Genomic DNA, 14,619 nt, shown 5'->3' with positions numbered 1-14,619 from the left:
CTCGTTTGTGACGAAGGAGAAGACCATTCTGACCTCCCGCCCTCTGCTTGGTGCCAGGGGTGCTCAGTACCTGCTACCATGCTCCCGGGTCAAGAGCTTCAGGGGTATCCCCCTGCTGCACACCACATACCCTCAGAGAGTATGTCATCAACCCTCCTGGGGCTATGATCCAGGTGCCGTCAGTCGCAAGAATAATTAATTCTGCATAAGAGCTCTCACAGCTGCCTGTGACTGGCGTGATGGAGCAGACTGGGACTCGGGGACGGTGTTGAGATTTGGGGGTCGGAGAACGAGCATGGGTATTGGATGACTTACCTACTATAGAGCTTTTACAGACAGCATCTGTTCACAGCCACACAGCAGTTGATCAGTCACAGCTCCAGATAATTACTTACCTCTCCCATGCTGTCTTGCCCCTCTTGATATGCCTGGGCTTTTGGCCCGCTCTCCACAGTCTAACATATAACACCACTTATAATACTAACCCAGTTTCTGTTTCTCATTTGTATTGTTTTCCTGCTTAAACGTAGAATTGTTTGACAGAGCACTTACAGCATAACGGTAAGCCCATGTGGCTGAATGACGCAACGTAATACATAATTTTGAGCTGGTGCTACAGATTTAGTGGGCAGTGGACCATAATAGGTTTCCTTCTCTGCTCTATCACATGTAGTGAAAGATTGCTACTAAAGTTTCAGTTTAACTTTACACTTATGTAATAATACACTGTGAATACAATATGCACTATAACCTCCTTTAAATATTTTCTACAAATGTGCAGTAGTCTAGTCTGAATCTTTTACTAAAAATAAAAAAGTGCTGTTATCTTAATGCCATGCTTATGTCTTGCTCTGTTGATATTATTGTGCTTGATCCTGCTGTTATATTATGCACAACAAAAATAAAGAATTAAAATAATTATATATATATATATATATATATATATATATTCATTCTTCATTTCACTTTATTATCTCCTTATATTACACCATTTTATCCATAGGTGTGCCATACCTGGCCACCTTTCAACTTCTTGACACATTTCCTCCGCATTTTTATGAAACCCATTTTCTCCTAGATTTAAATTTTTTTCTGATCACGTTACTTTGTCCTTCACTTTCTATTTTATATCCCCATGGTAAGCAATGAAAAATATGTTGGCCCTTTATAAATGTAGTTATTACTTGTTCATTTTTGTAATTTTTTTAATCGTGCATTTACTTGAATTGCCCTATCTGTAGTTCCCACATTGTAACCGGAAACAAGTTTTAGCTCACTTGTGCCGTTAGAGAGAAATTCTATCATTAGCACATCGACATTGTTTTATACTTTGTTCTTGCCAATTAATACATTCATTCTTTTACACTGTCATTAATTATGTGAGGTTTATATGCACATCTTTTTAAGAGTGTTTCACATTTTTGAAGATAATAAGCCCTGACAAACTAAACCAGCCAATTTCAAGAGAATATAGGAGATGGCTAATATATCTTTCATAAATGTGCATTTTACTTTTTCTAGCAGAGTGAGAAATTCAACTAATTGAAGCTTGTGTACTCTTGTGTACATGATCTTAACACATCAATACCCAATTAGCAATTTGTTGAAGAAGAATTAAAATTACCATAGTTGGTATATCCATATTTGTCTCCTGTTTTGTTTTCTACAGATAGCATTTTCTTTGAAATGCTAATGGGAACAGGAAAATAAGCGTAACTGTCTTGACATATTACAGCTTGTTTTGACACCAAAATATTCGAATTCATTTTCCCAATTGAAAGCCTGTTTGCCCCACAATAATTTTAATTTTACTTGTATTTAAAAAAAAGTGTGTGCTATTATGCAGGCTCTTAAAAAGCATTTTTTTTTTTACCCTGATTTAAGTCATCCCTGCCGTCTGTCAGTATCAGATGTCTGCCATTCATGAAAATGTAGAATTATGTAAATAAGTCTTGAAGTCCAAAGCAACAGGTCTGCTTTCAGTGTACAGGTCTGTGTTTTAGGCCACCTTTTTTCACCCTGTGTTGTTGGATATTTCTTCAGAGGGGTACTTCAGCACAGGTTTTTAGAAGTTACAGTAATGATATCCTCAGTGACAAAAATAATTCCATCTCCATATCTTTGTCCTAGGACAGAAAACCACCAGGGCTGTATTGCCTAATGACATCTGCTGCATGTTAACTGTGCTACTGCACAATCAAATATAAGTTATGAAAAAGGCTGTAAAGAACATATAACTGAAACCAATCAGATGTGATTTGCAGTGTATCTACAGCCATCCACTTTGTGTGAATGAATAAAATGTTCTTTGACCTCTCTTGTATGCATAGAAAAGCAAAACGTAAGCTAAACATATATCTTGATGTTAGGTTACTGAATGCCAATTAAATGATGGGGGGCTACACACACCTAGAGAAATCTAGATGGCATTCTAACCACCATAACCATTGCAGATTTGGGTTAGGCCAGCTGTCTTTACCTTCCAAATGTGGATGGCTAATGCAGAATGTCACGCTGCCATGGTTAACTATGTTTGCATAATTAGAAGACCGGGTAAGAAGCTCTGCTTTATGAGACCAATAAATATTTGCTGCTATGTTAACTTTTACTTGGGATAGGCTTATTTTAGTTTAAAAAAAAAATAAAAAGTTTCAGGAGTGTTATGCGGGTCCCTTTTCTGCATAATAATGTGATCTTTCTAGACTATTAATGATAACAATAGTGGTACTGCTGAGTTTCATTATTTTCTCAACCACTACATGAACATAGCATTTTAATAAGTAAAAAGTCTTAAAAGAACAAAATGGGATAGTGGTTGTCATTTTTTTCTGCTGCTGTGTGGCATTGCAAATAGTTCCCTTTGAGGGTAACCTACTGAGAGTAGTCAATATCCCATCAGTGCACAAGGTAAACACATCATGGGGCTGTGTCCTCTCTCATCGTTCTCTGCATGGTATTAGTACAGTTCTCTGAATCTTTTCTCCTCAGTCACCTGTCATACTGGCGTTGTTCAAATGCATTATATTTTTGTGCTTCAAGTAGGTCTTCAGTGAGCAGCAAATATTTATGTGCTGATTTCTTCAATAAAGGAATTCCTGGTAGGGAATAATCCCAGTTATGTTTTACATCTATACAGTTTAAGATAATTTGGTTAATTGGTTAACCTGGACTGAGAGGAGTCCTCGTGACACTAATGTAATTCAACAACAATGTCTGTATGAATTAAAGGGAAATACAAACTGCTTGCAAATTAGTGCAAGCCAACCCTAATATTCTACTTTTGTATTGGTATTTTTTACGTGTACACTAAATGATGTGTCTGACACTAAATTAAAAACGTGTCATAGCAATAGGAGAATAAATTGGAGTAGCCTGAATTAAACTGACTAAATCATTGAATTACTACGATGTGAAAATGTACCTTTTAAAGGGACACACTAAGCAACAAAACCGACTTCATCTTAATGTACTTAAAAAGTACAGGGTACACAAACCCTGTACATCTTTTCTTTTCTTTTTTTTTTTTATAATAATGTAAAACATTGTCCTTTAAATGAATGATCGTGTTAAGTTTGCATAAACTAAAGGCATTGAAGACTATCCTTTTTTTTTTTTTCTTCTAATTTGGCGTTATGAAGCGCAGCTTGAAAAGGCCAAGTGCTTATAGCATTGGCACAGTGTGGCAATTATTGTGAATGCCCATAGGTCTCCCTAGCATGAGTGGAGCACTGTATTTGACTGACCATTACTGATGACCTCAGAAAACAGAACATTTCCTGACATTGGGCTCTTTTGTGTGTGTGTGTGTGTGTATGTATGTATATATATCTCTCTATATATATATATATATATATTTACACACACACTTTAAAAGGGGGTGTGCAGCTGTAAACTGTTGTTGGATGAAATTACAATGAAAAACAGGAGATTGGTTTAATTCTTTGAAAAATACCATGTGAAACCAGCTTGCGTACAGTAGCCTGCCACAAAATTTAAACCATGACCATAAAAAGATCCTTGTGCGCTTAAAATGAAGCTTAGTTTTTATTAACCTGCCAAATGCCTCTGAAGAAACTTTCCCATTACTAAAGGGATACTATGTGGAGTCTGATATAGTATTTGAATGCTATGTGAAGATAATGTATTATGAGAAAGGTGTTTGAAGAAAACAAAGTTATTACTAATACAAATGTAGTTTGTGCCAGATCCAACATGTCCAATAGTTGTCTTTCTGTGAATCTTTATATGTATACTTTTCTAAAATACAGCAGCTTTTAGGAAACCTGTATTTATTCCAGAATTACAACAAAACACTACTTATTTTCCATGTTGTCCACAATTGTTGGGATTTTATAGTACTACTTTCAATTTTGTTTGGATAGTTTTGTTTCTTTTTTTTGGTTTTCTTTAGTTAGATCAATTTGTGTTTTCCATTATCACTTACAGTGCTATAACAGTGCTAAAACTGAAATCAGTTGGTTTTTGCTTGCTTGATTTTTATTTTATTTTATTATTTTTTTTTATAAAAAGTTCATCCATTGCTCTTTTAGTGTTTTGTAAAATGCAGCTTTTTCTGGGTGTACACCTTAAATTTAAGTCTTGACATTTTTTTTTTTCTGTGTTACAAAAAACAAAAATCTTAGTGCATTTATAATGTCACAGCTTTCAAAACAAATCATTTTTCCAAAATAACCCCTTAAGAACAGTTTGCTTGTTTTGTACTTAAGGGCACAAGCAATTATTGCTGTGTGTGTGTATTCAACCGCAATTTCCGTCTTTCTCCTTTATTGCACGAAAAACATATACCGTTTTATAAAGAGCAGAAAGGGTTTTTATTTGATGTGACGTATACATATATAAATGATCAGGGTTTTTTTTGGGGGGGGGGGAGGGCGCAACAAAAAATGGTTAAAAATAAATAAATCCACTGTGTGCCAGTATGATCACCACCGTTTACACGATGTGCTCAGGAAACCCTTTTGAAGAAAAGAATGCCACGGTATTGAGAAATAATCATATATGAGACCTGACTAGAAAGATGGATTTCCCGGGCCTATTTTGTATTTTTGTGTGCATTGTAGCAGTTTGACATTTCAAATTACCCCATACATACCATTTGTGAAAGAAGATACCACAGGGCATGCCATATGGTATATTTTGAGCCTTATTGTAGCACACTTCAAGGTTACAAAATGAACTGCTAAATTCCAATGTGCATGTAAAAAACTGTGAAAGAAGTACCATAAACTTTGGAAGGAATTGGTGCCAAAATGGCTATTTTAGCACCCGTCTCTTTTAAAGTGTATGCAATTTTTTTTTCACCATTTTTTACATGCATATTGCAATTTTGTGGTTAATTTCGTAAGCTTTAAGTGTGCTACAATAATAAAAAATCAACACATTGTGCGCAGCTATGGCTCATGTGTACAGAGTTACTCCTTTGCATTGCATACCCTCTGCATACAGCATTGGTCCAAGTGGCATGATCGCATGCAGGGAGACCCTGTCTGGATCTGTTCGGGGAGGGAAGATCAAGGTATCAATTGATTTTAATTTCTGCATGATGCAGTCAAATTGAGCTCTGCATGTAGATCATCTGACAATCTAGGCCCACAGTTGACAGAGGGGAGCCATTATAACATAGAAATAACCCTGCTCACACCACATTGCCATCAATGGGTATTTAAAGGGACACTCCAGGCACCCAGACCACTTCTGCACATTGGAGTGGTCTGGGTGCCAACTCCCACTACTCTTAACCCTGCAAGTGTAATTATTGCATTTTTTTTATAAACTGCAATAATTACCTTGCAGGGTTAACTCCACCTCTAGTGGCTGTCTACTAGACAGCCACTAGAGGGCACTTCCTGCTTCATAGCACAAGAAACCTGTGCTAGAGCATCGCTGGACGTCCTCACGCTGTGTGAGGACCTCCAGCGTCGCTCTATTCCCCATGGGAAAGCATTTTCAATGCTTTCCTATGGGGAGCTCTAATGCGCATGCGCATTAGGTCTCCCCGGCCGGTGGGCTGGATCAGTCTCGCCCACCGGCCGACGCAATGACTGGGAGGAGCGGCGGTGGAGGAAGAAGCAGCGACGTGGGACATCGTCGCTGCTTCAGGTAAGTGACTGAAGGGGTTTTCACCCCTTCAGCAACCGGGGATGGGGGGGTGGGAGGGAGAGGGGACATATATACCCATATATCTAAAAATACACTTATATGAAATCATATATATACATTATATATGTATAATACATTATAAAATGCTTGAATTCGAAAATAATATACATATATAGGAAATAAGTGTGTGTGTATAATAATATATATATATATATGTGTGTGTATATATACACACACATGTATTGTGTGTGTGCACATCTATATATAGTATAAATAGAAAAAAAATAAACATTTTTATATAAAAACACTAACTTTGGCCAGCATTTGTGACTAAGTGGCTACTACAAAAGACTGGACATACCCCATTTTGAATACCCTGGGTTGTCTTCATTTGAAAATAGTATGCCGTGATGGGGTTATTTCACATTCCTGGGCTACCATATGGTCTCACAATGCAACACAGACCCTTCAAAACAATCTGGCAAACGGAATTGGGCAAGCCCTATATTGACCCTGTAACTTTCCAAAACACCTTAAAACCTGTACATGCGGGCTATAGTTATACTCTGTAGACTTCGCTGCACACAAATATGAGTCTTTAAAACAGTAAAACTTATCACAACGATGAAATCACAGTGTAAAAAAAAACGCATAAAAATGCTTTATAACAAATAAAAAAGTTTAGCCAGCGTTTGTGACAAAGTGGCTACTGCAAAAGACTGGACATACCCCATTTGGAATACCCTGGGTTTGTTCCTTTTTCAAATGGTATGTTATGGTGGGTATCATTTTCATTTCTGGGCTGCCATACCATCTCCAAGGCAAAATAGCCAATCTGGAAAATAGCAATTTACAAAAACAGAAACTGGCAAATCCTATGTTTGACCCTGTAACCTTCAAAATCACCTTAAAACCTGTACTGAAGGGGTACTGTTGTACTCGTGAAACATTACTCTACACAAATATGAGTGTTTCAGAGCAGTTAAATGTATTATAATGATCTCATCGGTGAAATTGCAGTTTGTGTGAAAAATGAAAAAAAACTAAATGCTAATTTTGGCCAGGGTTTGTGGTTAAGTGGCTACTAAAAAAGACTGCACATACCCCATTTTGAATACCATGGCTTGTCTACTTTTACAAATGGTATGCCATGATGGGGTCAATTTTCATTCCTGGGCTGCGCAATGGCTTACACACAATACATGGGGCCCCGGTGCAAAACTGACCCGTGGGCCCCCTTCCCGACGCACACGCACACACAGACACATACATACACACACACACACACACACAGACAGATGCATACATACATACACACACACACACATACATACAGACTGACAGACACACAGACACACACACAAGACATACATACAGACACACAAGACACATACATACAGACACACAAGACGCACATACATACATACATACAAACAGACAAGCACACACACACAGACACATACATACAAATATATACATTCAGGCAGACACACACATACATACAGACAGACAGGTTTCCTGCCTTTTAGGTGCAGGAGGGTGATTTTCCCTGGGGTCCAGTGGTGGCTCAGGTGGATGGGAGTCAAAGTTCCCACTCCCTGGTTTTCCTCCTGCGCGGGCTCTCTGTATGCTGGGAGGAGTGACGTGCGGTCACTTCCTCCCAGCTTGTGATGTTATCACAGAGGGCACCGGTTGCGCTGACCGGGCCCCCTTACAATCCATATCCATCGGGTAGCCCTGACAGCATGGGCCACCCCTTGGACGGAGGCCGGGCCGCAAATGTTGCTGGCGGGTACCCGGTACAGGTATGTACGCCTGTGGCTATACGGTCTCAAAGGCAACATGGGCCCAGCAAACCAATCTGGCAAACTACAATGTGCAAACATGTAAAAGGGGAAAGCCCTAAATTTGACCCCTGTAAGTTTGCAAAAACCCATAAATCTGTACATTGGGGGCACTGTTGTTCTCGGGAGATGTTGCTGAATACATATTGTGGCGTTCTGTCAGTTCATAACAGGAGCTGAGAATCCATGCCTAAAGTACAATGTGTGTGAAAAATAACACAAAAAAACTACCTAAATGGTTGACAAAGACTGGTGGTAGAATTAGTGCATGTAAAGTGTTTAAATACCACCATTTGAAATACCCTATGGTGTCTACTTCTCAAAAATATATGGTTTGATGGGGATAAATTACATTGGCCGGCTTCAAAAATGTCCCAAATAGGAGACGGGTGCATGATGATCTGTGAAAATTCCAAGTTGGAAAACTGGCATGAGTACCCTCCAAATAAGGCCCCCAGAGAACCCGACACACTTATACATGTGTATCACTGTACTCAGGTGATGTTACTGAACACATATTTGGGTGTTCTTTGGCAGTAACCCTTAAAGTTTTCAGTACACGTATTCTTAGATTGCTAGGTGTGTCAAAAAAATCACCAATTATTTTTTTGTTTTTTAATTTGGCATAGATTGGTGGTAAAATGGTTGCATGAAAGAGTCAAAATACCCCAAGTTTAATACCTTAGGTTGTCTTGTTTTAAATAAATAAATATATATAATATATGTGTGTGTGTGTGTGTGTGTATATATATATACACACACACACATGTGAAGGGTTATTTAGGGATTCCTGGCAAATATCAGTGTTACAATGTAACTTGTGTTAATTTTTTAAAAAATTGGTTTGGAAATAGAAAAGTGCTACTTGTAGTTATTGTCCCATAACTTAACATGTTCTTAGGTTTTTTTTTTTTTTTTTTTTTTTTTTTTAACATTGTATATTTCTGAACTCAGGACAAACTTTAAAAACTATTTAGCACAGGTGTTTTTTGGCGGTTGTAAATGCCTAACATATTTTGGGGGTCAAAGCTTGAAAAGGTGTGGGGGTTTTTAAATTTTTTTCATCATATTTTATAAAAAAAATTTATAGTAAATTATGATATGATGAAAATACGGTATCTTTAGAAAGACCATTTAATGGTGAGGAAAACAGTACATAATATGTGTGGGTACAGTAAATGAGTAAGCGTAAAATTACAGCTAAACACAAACTCCACAGAAATGTAAAAACAGCCCTGGTCCCAAACGGTAAGAAAATTGAAAAGTGGTCTGGCCACTAAGGGATTAATGGCAGTGTTACCTAAACAAAGCTCACTTTTCATCACAGTCTATGTATAGATATAGATATATACACGGTTTAAATGTATGGGGGTGTTAAAGTGAAATCAATGCGGAATAGATAATGTATTTTGTTTTAAACAGTATAATATTTCCAGAGGTATTGGTTAGATAATCTGGATAATTTTACTGGATAACCTATCAATCTTCTTCTGCTTTTGATAAAATAGAGAAAGCATTTGGTTTTCACAACATTTTGGCTACAGCAGTGGTTTCCATACCAGTCCTCAAGGCACACATACCAGTCCTGGATTTAGGGATTACCCAGTTGTCTAAAGTGTTTTTAGAAAAGGGGGGGGGGGTGGGGACACATCTTGACACAACTGGATATTCCCTAAATCCTGGACAGGTAGGCGTGCCTTAAGGGACTGGTTTGGAAACCACTTCTCTCTCCATCTCCCTTAATGCTAGCTTGACAAACTTCCATGCCATGGTATAGGTTGCATGGTACATTCATATGTATATTTCAGAACTCCATCGTTACAGAGATTGCGTTGTTGTCACAAGCTTGGATATGGGTTCTCAGATTGATCAAGTTAGTTCACATAGCTGGTCATGTAAGCAAGTAGTATTGGTACAAGTGTTCCGACAAAATCTTGCCATGGGAAATTCTACAGAAATATCTCATTATAGGGCAGCAAAGAACAAATTATGATTTGCATTACGAATATCAGATAAATTTAAAAAACAGTCTTGCCCATTTAATCTGCCTTGATATTTTTTATTTTTTTTAAGCACCATATTTCATACATTCTGATAAATTGATAGTTGAAAAAGATAATTTCCGATTTCCTTGTGATTAGGCGCAATTTAATTTCTCAAGAAAAGATGGAAAAGATTAATGGAGGCAGTGAATACAAATGCACGTGACCTGCTGCATTTTTATTTGACCACAATCATACCTATATTACTACAATTATAGGAATATCATGGCTATATCTAGTTTTGTGTCATGGTACGCCCCTTTAATGTCATTGAAATGTTGGTTGAATTGTTAGTTCCCAGCAATTTACAAAATTACAGTCAGGGCTTTACGAATTAAAAAAAAAAAAAAAAACACAAAATAAAAAATCTGGCTCCTTCTTAGTCTTATCTCTGCTTCACCCAAATACAATAAAAGCTGTTGTTGCACAAGTAGCATATGTCATTATATTGCACATGATCTACACCAGAACAGCTGGTATTTAAAACTGTGAATTTTATTCGATGCAGTGTTTTTTTCTTCTGTCAAACATTTTCTGCATTCTTTTTAATGCAAAATAACCGCCATATTACCAGACACACCATAAATAAAAATGCAAACAAAATGAGGAAAACAAAAAAGGACTAGTAGTAAATGGAATGGCCTAGGCAAAAGCTAACATTATCAACCGAATAATGTATGAAAAGACTGAGAGGTATAAAGGGTGGACACATCCTCTGGTATTTCTAGCCAAACATTAGTCCTCACAGCACCAAGACTGACAATTGTCACAGGTTGAAGAGGGCTCATGAGGTCACCTGAATTTATGTACGAAGTATGCCTTCAAATATATCTAGCCAACAAACATTGTGTTTCAGATTTCGTACTGCATTTCTGCATATTACCTTGGCAATCCAGGAAACATCTAACTGTTTTAAACACCGATTGGGGCGGGGGAGGAGGGATGGAGGGAGTTAAAACATGGGCTATGATCTAAAAGGAGCCTGCCATGGACTATATAGTTTCGACCTTGTGAATCTCGTCAGCATGACACTGGTTCTGATTTGTAAGTTGAAGTATAACTAGGTGCCAAAAAGATTGTGGTTAGACCAAACACGATAAAACTCCTCACAGTGCAAATAGAAGAAATTCTGTTATGGGTCATCTGCATCTCTCAAGTTGCACTTTAAAAAGACCCCCATTCAGACACAGACATCATGTTTGCAACTTCATACTATGTATCTGCAAAAACCCTTTAAAATTGGTGCAGAACCAGTGCCATATTGATGAGACATGCTAAGCATTTTAACAGTAAGAACTAATTAGTAAATCTATAGGTATTTTTCTTTAGCAGTACTTGTGTAAGAGATATTAAATGCAAAACTGAGATGATTTTTTTTTTGTTGTTTCATTGGTTTTAATGTTATTTAAGTGTAAGGTTATGTATACCAGTTGGGTATGAAAACAAAGTCATATTTATCCTTAAACGATTTATCGTGAATATTTGTGGGTGCACTTAAACAGGTGATAAATGTTGCAATAAGCTTTGGTCTCAAATGCATCCCATCTCATAAGAGTGGTCCTTAAGAGGTTAGCAGGTTTATTCACTAAAGTGAGAATTCAAGATAATTTTGAAATTTAAGGTCAAATTAGCTGAACTGGAAAAATTCACTGTCAGGTGTAGTTTTTAGTTCAGTTAGTCTAAACAATGTTAAAGAGGCACCAAATCAATTTTAGCTTAAGTGGTTTTGGTGTATAGATCATGCCCTTGCAGTCTCACTGTTCAATACATTTTTTGTTTATGGAGACCTAGCCGCACCTGCCCTAGCTTTGACTCACACAGTCACTATGGAAAAACATGAGTTAATTTTCCATCTTAAGAGAAAACACAATTTGGTTACTGTAGAAGTTCTTTTCTCCTGTTCTGGTATTTGAATTGTAATCACACACAGGAGGCATTTAGCATCTGATTAACTGTGTAGAAGATGAGAAATTAAACAGACTGTGCCAAAAAGGAAGTGTAAGCACTAGATTTACTCTTTACAGGAAGTGTGTATGGAGACTGTATGAGTCATGTGCAAGGAGGTGTGATTTGTATTGCTTAAACAAAGGGATTTATTCTAAATAGCAGAGAGTTAATCAGTGGGACTGCAAGGGCATGGCCTATATAACAGAATAACGTCATTAAACTAAATGTTTTTGTGCTATGTGTTAAGAAAATCAAATTTTACCCAAGGATTCAAAATCATAAAATTTCAATGCACCAATGTTTGTGAAGTAGTGGTGGTGATGGTCTAAACCAAGAACATATATAAATTTATGTAACGTGTATTTTTGTTTCTTTCCAGATGTCTTAAAGAAACACTTTCACGATGCTGAAATGTTGTACAAGAAATTAAAAGGCACAGTAGACAAAGTACTTTCAGGGAGTGGATACTCTGAAGTGAACCTCAGCAAGCTGTTTCAGACACTCTCCACATTAAGCTAGAGCTACAGATTCACCGCAGGTTTTATTGTAAATCTGGATGGGAGTTTTTGGTTGAACTGGTATCAAAACAAAATATAACTGTTCTATACACAATCTAGAACTTGAGTTTGATTTATTTATAGTACAAGTATGTAAAGAGATTTTAGGGACTAGCATTTACAAGTGCTAACATGCTTTGAAACTTAAATAATTGCAATAGATGTTGATCACTTGTCTCTTTTTGTGATTTCACTTGAAAAGGTGTTTTTTTTTGTTTTTGTTTTTTGATAGTGAACATGATCCCTTTGTTTAAACTGATGCATTTGACACCATGTTGAGATTTTCACTTGTACACAGTTGTCCATGGAGACCTAGGAGATAAAAGGATTGCTACTTTAATTGAATAATTCCCAGTGAGAGTGGCTGCAATGTAAGCGATCCTAGACTTTTCTGTAGGTTATTTAGTTGAGGTGCTTTCAGGAAGCGGGGTTAGACAAGGTCACAGCAGGAGCACTAATGTTTTGCCTTTTCACAGTTTATCTGCTTCCTATCACAAACATACTAATTAATAAAATGACTGAATCTGAATGTTTTCTACAGCTTTTATGTCTGAAACTTGTGAGTGTAGCAAACTCCAGTAGGAAATGTTATTTCTCCATATTCCTTGTCGTACAATATAATGAAGATTAATTGTTCTCCTGTCATGTTGCATAGTTTTCTCAAAACAATTCTGTATTTTTAAATGTTTTGTTTTTTCTTTTCTCAAGATTGGTTCATTTTTGAAAACGTTTTTAATGCTGAAAGGTATTGCAATGTAAAAATGGAATCAGATGTTTGCTATTGCATTGTAAAATTGCTCTCTTCATATAAATATTGAAGATACTTTTTATACCGAATGAATAATAAAATAAAGCTGTTTTCTGAAATCTGTTTTATTTGTTATTTAGCTGTCTGTTTTGTGTGAACCAAATTATATAACCTGGTCATCTCACGATGTGTACTAAGAGTGTAACCAACTTTTCACAATTCCATTGTAAAAAAAAAATAAACATAATAAAAACATTTTTTTTAAATATGACAAGACTAGTAGAACTGGAAAGATCACTCAAGGAGCTCAATAAGGTTAGGCTATAGTTATGGATGTTTTTGTTAATTATCTGTGTTTAATATAATATTTTACATAGTGTTAGTTGTAGCCATATTGGTCCAGTGAAGCAGATGTAAAAAACAAAACAGATTTGTATCATGTAATACCGTTTTTGTTGGACTAACAGAATTTTGTAATGAAATGCTCTCGGGAGATAATCCCTATCTAAAGTCTTAAACTTTTCTGAGCCAAAATAAAAAGGTATTACAAGATACAAATTTAATCTGTTATATATTTATACAAGATCACAAAAATGTGGATGGTGTGAGCACTCAACAGAACTTTACCCTTTTAACACATGTAAAAATACACACCACTCTTGTAGATTCACATGGTCATGAGCCACTTAAACAAGCTGGCTCAGACTAACAGCATATCAAATCAGCGTTTGTATATTGATACTCCAAGTTGGCTCCCCTCTGTGGTCCTTAATCCTTATGGCTTCAATTACTCCAGGATTCAAGAGGTATGAAACAAAGATTTATTGGACACACTATAGGTGCCTAAACATAAGTAGATAAAAACAAACACTTATTGTAAAAAGTCCTCTGGACATAAATACAACTCAACGCGTTTCGGCACGTAGCCTTTTTCAAGAGTTCATCCTTCTTCTTTCGCACTCGTTTAAATGCCCTCTTTTGGCGCTCTTTTCGCCCATCCGATTTCGGTTACTTCCTTGTTTATATAAGCATTGTGTATATTTTGTATCTTATATCAGTTCAGTTTTTATTCAATGCATGTTATATGTAATACATTTAAAAAGAAAATGGATCCATGCCAGCCAAGATTGGTATTACCAGCTCTGGGTATAGTTGAGTCCTTATCACAAACATCCAATAAATGGAAACCTTCTTTCCACCTTGGTTAATATGCTCATGGCATCATACTTGAATTCACACAAACTCTAAATGCTAGTCACAAGTAGTGGCGTTTTAAGATGGGTGAAGTTAAATTTACTCCACTGCCTCTCTGTGGAATCCTCCTGATCTGTTTGATACATATGAAATATTAAAACTGCTAT

At 36.6% G+C, this 14,619-nt stretch overlaps 1 protein-coding gene across 1 annotated transcript in view; it reads left to right on the top strand.

Moving 5' to 3' along the window:
• POLA1 (DNA polymerase alpha 1, catalytic subunit) overlaps positions 1-13,377 on the top strand; it is a 281,414-nt gene extending 268,037 nt beyond the window's left edge. The window contains exon 37 of the mRNA XM_063450182.1: positions 12,333-13,377. Within this exon, the coding sequence (XP_063306252.1) occupies positions 12,333-12,472 (140 nt within the window). The 3' untranslated portion in view covers positions 12,473-13,377. The remainder of the gene's footprint in view (positions 1-12,332) is intronic.
• Positions 13,378-14,619: the final 1,242 nt, after the last annotated feature.

Source organism: Pelobates fuscus, chromosome 1, assembly GCF_036172605.1.
Source record: "Pelobates fuscus isolate aPelFus1 chromosome 1, aPelFus1.pri, whole genome shotgun sequence".
Taxonomy (NCBI): Eukaryota; Metazoa; Chordata; class Amphibia; order Anura; family Pelobatidae; genus Pelobates; species Pelobates fuscus.
This window is presented reverse-complemented; position numbering and strand designations above follow the sequence as displayed.